Source organism: Orussus abietinus, unplaced genomic scaffold (assembly GCF_000612105.2).
Source record: "Orussus abietinus isolate OABI.00-Male unplaced genomic scaffold, Oabi_2.0 scaffold266, whole genome shotgun sequence".
Taxonomy (NCBI): domain Eukaryota; kingdom Metazoa; phylum Arthropoda; class Insecta; order Hymenoptera; family Orussidae; genus Orussus; species Orussus abietinus.
In genome coordinates, this window is record NW_019394427.1 from 108,378 (window position 1) to 117,637 (window position 9,260).

The 9,260-nt window shown below is 41.9% G+C and overlaps 1 protein-coding gene across 1 annotated transcript; it reads left to right on the plus strand.

Annotated features, from left to right (window-relative positions):
* The first annotated feature begins 1,126 nt into the window (after positions 1–1,126).
* On the plus strand, positions 1,127–7,747 carry LOC105696074. The gene is made up of 4 exons (XM_023432265.1): positions 1,127–1,275; positions 1,651–2,266; positions 5,925–6,920; positions 7,535–7,747. Exons 1-4 carry the CDS (start codon positions 1,127–1,129, stop codon positions 7,595–7,597), a joined length of 1,824 nt encoding a protein of 607 aa, XP_023288033.1. The 3' UTR covers positions 7,598–7,747.
* The last annotated feature ends 1,513 nt before the right edge of the window (positions 7,748–9,260 follow it).

Genomic DNA, 9,260 nt, shown 5'->3' on the forward strand with positions numbered 1-9,260 from the left:
TTTTTAATACATTTGGCATTACATGAATTTAAAAAGACTGTATCAGACGCTGCGAAGACTCTCAGCCGTTTAGAAACATCAATGTAATTGAAATAAATGTTTCATATTGATAATATCATTCTCAGGATATGTTGGTGTTTAACGTTCATGGATTTCTGAGATCAGATTGTCTGAATTTGTTATAAGGAATATTCTTTATTTGAAAATCGAAAAACTTATACCGTTACAGCAATTTGTGCAATGGCTTCAATCGGTCCAGGAGATGACAGATCCTTCGTCCTTTGAAGTTTGGTTAGAAGAATTGCGGACAATAACCTCAAACAGATCGGAGTTTCAGAAATGGTTACCAGAATCATGGTCGCAACATTCCGTTGATGCACATAAGCCTGTCCGTACTGATTCTGATAAGATTGATACGGGAAACGGACGAGAAGCTGTATTTCCGAGATTTGAGAATCAGCAGAATGACTTGGTAAGTTTTATCAATTCACGTTAATCGCCACAAGTCAGGAATTGCGATAAAAGTCCAACAAAGGAACAAAAGCTCCATTCACGTTTCACAATGTTCGCGTACCCATTTTTTTACTTGAATTCATTTAAATCAACTTTGTTTTAATTTAAATTCAGATTGCTACTACGCCAAGAACACCTATTTTATGGAACAATGCTCAATTTATTGGTAATATTTCGAATCCCCCAGAGATTCGTAGGAAATTAAGCCTGCAATTTGGATCAAATGCAACAGTGCTTCAGCCAACAAATAATTTAGAGAATCCGAATCTAAAGTACTACAATGCAGTTCGTCGTTTCTTCAATGAAAGCCTTTCGGTATAGTCGCAGAACATCTATTTTTTCGATATTAACAACTTATCAACCAAAAATTGAAATTTACATGTTGCGAAATAGTTCTTTGTTTAAATATATTTACATATCTATATATTACATCTTATTATCTATTTCATGTTCACCGCCTGTTACGGTGAAGTTACATTGAACTGTAACGTATTACTTGCGCGGCTCATTTTTTATTTAGATTTATCAATACTGCTCCATTCTTATCAATGTTTCTTAGATTCCGGACGTCACATTAAGTGATCGGAAGTCAATCTCATCCTTGAATGACCCTATGTCTGTTTCACCCACTGTGGCAGAAGTTCAATCTATACCATCGAATTCTGAAGAGATCATGGATCGTTTTTCAAATCTTGGGCAAATTTTCAAAGACCCATCAGTGTACAACTATGGTCTAGACAGGATAAACTACTTATATCCATGGTAATTTCAAATCATATTCATTCTTTCAAACAATAACATTCTGTATTATAATCTATAAATAACGAAACCTTTTACCTCCCTGGTAATTTAAATGATTTACTATAAAATTAACAAGTTTTAATAAATGTATGAACAAAAGATTTGGTAAATACATTTCTACGTATGGATTCCAAATAACTATCAAAAGATTAACTTTTAATTTGGTACCAAACATACTGTAGTTAATTTATTGTGGAATTTCAAAAGGTTGAATAGTTTGAATAAGTTTAAGACCATGGAATTGAAATTAAACAATGATTATAACAAATGAATACCGAGAAAGCAATAGTATATAAGTAGATGGACAACTAAGAATTAGAGTTCATACATTTTTAGGACCGTGATGAACTTAGTGAATGGACATCTCAATTCAAACGAAATGGCTGAATTTCGAAATCTACATCAAGCTCCCATGACTTATCGGCGAACAGTACCTGAAGTCGATGTTTCTAATTTAAAAAATAAAGACGGGGATATTGCAAAGAGCTCGAACCCGATAAACGATAAGTTAAAGGCAGATCAATTATTCATGCCAAATCGACTACCCAAAGCTGTTTCGGAATCGAATCATGATCCAGGTCTCGAGACTTACTACCAATCAGCTTATGGATACCCTTCGGGTGATCACGATAAAACGATGCAACGAGTCTCGCCGTTTTATTACGCCAAATCTTCAAACGGATTTTACAATCCTTACGAGGTTTATCGCAAGTATTTTGCTGCCTTGAGGAATGCTTTTCGAACGCGGAATTTTGGACTGCCTGTTGGTAATCAGGACTATCCTCGAAAGGTGTTCCGGCAGTTTTATGACCAAGGAAACGATGGGAACGCACTTAGGAGTTCTCTTCGGCATCCACATCGTCGGGGGCAAGAAAACAAAAATCCTTACAGGAAAAAGAATATTCTTGGATTGGACAAAGAGGAAGTCCAGCAATTTAAAAACACAGGATCAGTGAGTAAAATAACTATATCTAGATTTAGGTTAAAATGCGTACCTCTAAAATTCTATTTCTTAACATAGTTACTTGAATCTTGCAATATATTTTGAGAGTTAAAATTATATATGCGGAAGAAGAGGGAGGCTTTCATAAAAGGTTTGGTTGTGTCAGGCTGAAAATACGTCTGTGTGCCTATTTTGTTTCGATCTTGTCTTTTGTTAACGAATAACGTCTTGTTAGGCAGGGCAGATTAACGTTGTCACGTGTTCCGTTCGGGTGTGGAGACACAACGGTTTGGTGCGAGGAGTCGGCGGTGCGTACGGAAGCGCCGAAGCGCGGAAACGCGGAAACGCGGTAACGCGGTAACGCAGAAGAGCGAGGTATGCGAGACGGAGGGCCTGGTGGCGCGAAGCGCGCGAAACGTCCAGAAACGTGGAGGGAAGGACGAGGCGAACTGTACAAGTTGGAGATTGGATGGTTGCGATCACTTTATTCCGCTCGCGGCGGTACAGTCGGTCGCGTTCCTCGGGTAGAGGCGTCGGAGGCATCAGAGGCGTCGAGGTAGCGTCGGTGCCGACGAGGGGGCGTCGGTGTCGACGCCGAGTCGCGGTGAGGGATAATCACGGACAGTGTGAAAAACTGACTGACAGACAAGACGGCGAGTCCGAATTTCGGACTCTTTATATACTAAGCCTATCCTAGGTTGTCTTACTTTAGCTATGAGGGCCCTTACGGGGCCCTCTTTGTCCCTCGGTTTTTCCGCGAGGGCGGCGTATCTTTTAATCCAAAGATAGAGGGGTTTTATAGCGGGTGGCCATGCCGGGCCGTCCGAGCGGCCGGCCCCGTGATGGCCACGTCACGCACCACGTGGCGCGAAAAACTTCACGTCTGTACGGAGGGACACGCCTAAGTCCTTTCTTATCGTTAGTCTACGCGGCAGCGACGTCCTCCTTCGGTGCATTCGGGGCGCGGGTCGGTCGGAAAGACGTTTTGGTGCGGTCCGTGAGCGGCGCGACACGGTGCGCGCACCGGCCGTGGGCCCGCTTGCGGGGTCCGGAATTTTTTTCGGGGAATGAGAGGCGGGAATGCAAGAGGAGAGGAGGAGAGGGGAAGGGGAGATGGTAGCCGGAAAGGGCTTATCATCGGTTGCGGGCAGGCACGAGGTCCGAGCATGCGCGCGTGCCTGAGGGGCAGGGCCGGCGAACTGCGCGCAGCCGCGGGGGCGGCTACGCGAGCTTCGCGACGCACGGGGAGGGGGGGTCGCGAACCGAGAGGGCCTAGAGGGACGATAAGCGCGATCGGGTTCGGAGTATCCACGCGCGAGCGCGGAGAGGGCCCGATCCCCGGGTCTCAAGGGACGGACCGAGTGAGAGGGAGGGGGAGAAAGAGTCGAGGGGAGCGCCGTCGGTGAAAACCGACCCGGCAAGGGGCGCGGGCCGACGGAGGGGTGGGCACCCGGGTCCGCGGGTGAGTACGGACTCAAAAAGGGTCGCGTACCGGCGGCCAGGCTGCAAGGATTTTTCGGACGACTTTCGTGGAAGGGAGTGATTAAGCTGGCCGGGGAAAGCCGCGTATCCCCGATTCGAAGCGGGTCACCGTTAGCGCGCGCCGTCCCGGTTAGACAGGGCCCACGGCTCAGGGTTTTTCTGGAGAGCCGTAAAACCCCTATCCGAGGCCCGCCGGGCCCGCGCCGGCCGCCGCGTCTGGTCGCCAGATCTCCAGGTGGGGTTCGGAGGTTCCCGACTGCCACGCTGAAAAGGAGCGAGCGAGAGGGTAGGGTGAGGCCCCGGGTCGACGTGGGGTCCCATTAGGACGTCCCGACCAATCCGGCTCAAGCTCGCGGTTCGAGCCCCTTTGGTGTTACGTAGACACTATTTACGAAATAATCGCGACCCGGTAAATCGGAAGGTAGCCATGGAATTCCATAAATTAGCACGCGATTTTGACATACGCTTGCGAAATGAAGACTCAGTCGACCTGACTAAGATCTCGCCACCGACCCAAGTAGACCAGGTCGCGATCAACCGGGCCCAAGTGCATCCTGGTGACGCTGCAACATATCCTCCACCCCTGCAAACACCGCCCTCGTCTAAACCATGGAACCCCCACCAATTGGAGCGCCGTCCCAAATTCGCCGATAAAAACCAACAACCGTCCAGTTATTGGGCAGTTAGTCGCAGTCAGTTAGAAGAAAGGTCAGACTCACATCAAGTCTCACGGACCCATCATCGTCATCGACCACGAGCTTGGAGTCTTTGGTTCTCGACTCTCAGTTCCTAGCGAGTCTAAGACCGAAACCATCGAACTTGGAGGATCACCTGCACCCCGAGCTACAGTCGTGCTGCGCGGTACTCCGGCGATCCAAGATCATCAATCCAGGAAGGGACGGCGGCACTAGTACATCCGTTGGACGGGAGGCTCCGAGGAGACCTCCAACCCTAGGGCACGTCACGGGCAGAAAGCGTTCACGCACAGTCATCCGGTTGATCGATCTAAGGCGGACGTCACCGAATTGGGCCGCTGATCTAAGCCAGGTACAGGCCCTTTCGCAAGCTCGGGTCACCTTCATCATTAATCCTAACCTCATCTTTCATCGCAACTAAAACCACCTGAATTCCATGCCTAGCTCCGGTTAACCGGATAGATTAAGTCTTGTGTATCTCCCAACATTTCAGTATCTTGTTTCGCGCTAGAGTCACGCAAACCTCACAAATTCAGAGTGCAAGAAGTGCCACATTAGCAGATTAGGCGTCAAGTGACCTACTGCCACTGACCGCCTTATCGCGTCACCCGAAACTCCGCAACGCGGAACGAAATAGAATCGTATGAATTAATCGCGAGCACCTTCGAGGACCCTCACGACTTGTATAAACCCCATTTGACGGAAAGACAAATATATACATCCTCGTCAATTTATTGATAACCTCCATTTATTGGGCCCTCCTTAGCTCCCCATTCCTACAAATCTCACCAGAGGATTTGGTCTAGCCGCTCGGACCATCTCCTCACAATAATATCTGATCCTTACGTGGACGTTCGAGGTAAGGCCTTATTGGGCAAAACCCGAACATTCCCGTCGGCCTCGCATCCCCTCGGCCGCCACGTAACATCGGCAACACGGCCGCCGGCGGGTCAAGGCGCCGGTATACCAAGTCGCCCCAGGGAGTCAAAGGGTCTCGCTCGGGTGAAGAGCGAAAAATTCCGGGGCCGGTGGTAATTACCGACCTCCACGCACGACAACGTGTTTAAAATATAACATTTGGATGACGTGATATTTGGGTCTCTCTGTACAGACGTTTTTCGATCGTTTATGTTCATATATAAACTATTTTCATGTTGGACCTATTTTTCATGTTAACTCCATAAGTGATGTAGACCATGTTAGAACTGTAAACGTTACCGGAACCCGAAGAGGGTCCGTCTAGAGAGACCGAATCGTCACGTCACAATAAAAATATATCTTAAACACATTAATCTGCACCACTGAACAAGACGGTATTAATTATTATTTACATACCTTTTAGTAAAATGTATTATTCAAAACATACATAGTTGGGATTGATTTTGAGGAAAAACATTATACAGGAACCTTTGTCGCAGGGCATTAAAAATAAAATTTCCAAGATGTGTAGTCTGAAGAATTGCTTTGATAACTTTAATATCATTTTCCAGAATTCTCGTTATCTTTATCGAACAGGTCGCAAAAACCAACAACGCGAGACAACCTTCAAAATGAAAAGCAAAAAACGCACAGATTTGACACATGCAAAATTTGACGATTATTTCGATTCAGGAGAAATTTCGAAAACAATGGATCCATTATACATAGAGCAGGATACACCAGTAGATCAAGCGGTGTCTTTCGGTTATAGAAGTCCACTCTATTCGTTGAATTTGTCTAAACAAAAAGCGGATTTTCCTCTCATCGAAACTGATGACGATTCGCCAATTCCTTTAAGGCCTACTGAATTTAATGGCGACCTACCAAGTGTCGAAGAATATTCGATACGAGATGACCGAAACCTAATCCAGCCTCCAGATAATTACCATCCAGAGATCAAGAATCAAAATCCGTACATGTCAAGAGGCCCAGGATCCAATCTCATAGAGGGTGATCTTGACTATCTGGATAATCCAGGTAACATTTTTATTGGACGAAAAACGGCGATACCAAGTAGTACATTTGAAATGGATCAACATTCAAAAGACGACGAGTCAATATCGAGAAAAATGATCGAGGGCACGAATGATCAAGATTTATCTTTAGATAATTTAAATAGGCCATTCACAAAGCCGAAAATTGATGAATCGAAACCTCCAGCAACTGATCCTACAGAGACGATGATGGGTTATACTTATGACATGGAGAATAGTAACGAGAGCGAAGATGACACATTGAAATTCTTAAAAAAGGTTGAAAATTTAGAAGTTCAACGGAAGATCGATGAATCTGGAAATGAGGGGAGAATTTCAAATAAACATTATTCACCCAGTAATGAGAATGTTTATGGGACGAATAATGATCAAGATATATATAGTTCTGAATTTCAAAGTCATTCGAAGGATAACTCTGTATCTACAGTGGCTCAACCTATGGTCGATCAGGATACCAATTATGATTACACGTACGATTATGAGGAAAGCGCTTCCAATCATCATATTGAACAGGTAAGAATGTTGAAGTTTGAATGAAATTAACTAACAATAAAAATCATACATTTGTAGATTAACCAATGTCAATAAATCTCTTATCGATATTTGATATACTTTTTATTGACAAATAATCTTCTAAAGCTTTATACGACATTGTACTAACAATTTAATAATTGCTTCTATTTTCATTATTTCCGAAATAAAATGTGAAGAATATATTATACATATTTCCTGCTAGTAGTTTCGAAGAAATTCTGGTCACAATAACAATAGTTTTAACATTAGAAACTTTTGTAATAATATGAAATATTTTGTAATACAGTTATATATGAATAATTTTGTTCACAATAAATGCTTAAAAAGACGTTTATATTTTTGAAAGAATTTTAAGAGTACTTGAAATTATCTTAAAATTATTTTTAAAGAAAGACACGAAGAAGCTTAAGAAATCGTGACCAACAAAATCGTAAATTTAGGTAAATAATACATGGCCTTTCCATTAATATCCAATTTCTCATTAAATTAGAAATATACGATGGCAAGTCCGGAACGCAATGACATCGAATTTTTGACAAACCATCTGAACAAGGAAGTTTACGATGAAGTTGATGAAGATCGGTTTATGTTAGATAGGATCAGTGCTGAAGATGATGCTGGCAATAATGACTACGATAACAAGAACGAAGAGGTGAACGATTACCCGGATCAATCCAGTGAAATTTAAAAAAATCGTGCCATCGAATAGCGAAGATAAATTTGAGCTCTTGAGTATCGAATACAAAGCGAATGATGAATCATAGGAACCGGTTAATAATTTATCACCCGCTAAAGAAGAAACCGACGTAAGCCAAAACTCACGAGCTAATCGAAATTAAACAGAAAATAAAAATTTAGGTTCCAATGAGTGTTTCACGATCTAATTATAAGCATATAATAATATAAGTAGTCACTATTTGCGAAATTGATCAATTCATTGTTTTCTAATATAATATATAAGAATCATGAAAATAATTGAAGCTATGAAAAATGTAAAAATCTGCATTTATTTGGACATCAATGCTCGGACCAGTAGAAATGTAATGCATAAATCCGTTGCGAAAGGATTTTGGAAATTAACAATAAATTATGAGTACCTATGTCTTTCTTTCGAAGCATTAAAATAATCAGAATATACATATTTAAATATTTTTATTTAATGAGGAAATATATTTCACACATTATTAGTTAAAAAATAGTGAGCGTATTACGCACACGTAACGATAGGTATAATATACGTATATTAGATATGTATGGAATATCCATATATCTATAGGAAATCTCTATCGTTCATAGACGCTAACTATACTAGACGCGTTATAGATTTCGAATATAGCGCCTCGGTCGCGTGGTGCGGTGAGGGCGTTAGTAAACCTAGTTAGCAATAGTGCTGCTTGTGCGCCTTGTTGGCAATGCTGGCTCGAATAGGCGCGAGAACGTGGTGGCTGTTAGGACTCTGTTTGGCGCGACTAAGAAAGTCCGGATCGTGTGTAATTTTTGGGAAATATAATTTTGTTTCAATAAATGTGCTGCGCCTTCGATTGAGGAATTCCACCTAAGCCCACGGGGTCGGAGAAGAATATTTGGACGCACAATACTGAATATATGTATCTATTTTACGAATATAGATCTATAGCACGTATACGCAGTCATTAGATATGCTATAGATAATCGCAGATACCTAAGTTTAGTGTACGCGTTGATTTATATTCGCATATACTATTCATATAAAAAACGTACATATACATATTACATCTATTTAATATAAAAGTATACATACATGGTGGATATTCTCTCGATAATTGTACATAGCTAAGTTGGATATATGCAGATCTATGGTTGGTCTACATCCGCATATACTGTTCATGTACTATATATAATATACATAATATATTATATATCATATATTGTATATAACATCTGCTTAATATCGTAAGAGACGTAGACATAATAAATATTCTATAGATAATCACAAATATCGGGGTTTGATACATGAATATCTATGGCTGATCTATATCAACATATTCTATTCATATACAAAAAGTATATATTCATATTACGTTTATTTAACATCGAAAAGATATATACATAATTGATGTTCCCTATGTAGACGTAATTATGGAGGTTTGACCCCCCGAGAAGTCAAAAGTGGCCAGAAGGGAGAGAGTGAGAGAAAAATACGTATATTCACTATCTATGAGATATGTACTAGGTCATTAGTACATTTACAACAAATTTGTAACGAGGACTGGAAAGAGTTGTACATGCCGAATTACACGGTTGTTTACTGTACATAAATAATACGTAAATCGTATACGC

Coding starts and splice junctions, on each gene's coding strand:
- LOC105696074 (XM_023432265.1), top strand. CDS start 1,127: ATGTCTGTTTCACCCACTGTGGCAGAAGTTCAATCTATACCATCGAAT. Junction 1,276..1,650: donor ATAAACTACTTATATCCATG/GTAATTTCAAAT, acceptor ATACATTTTTAG/GACCGTGATGAACTTAGTGA. Junction 2,267..5,924: donor AATTTAAAAACACAGGATCA/GTGAGTAAAATA, acceptor ATCATTTTCCAG/AATTCTCGTTATCTTTATCG.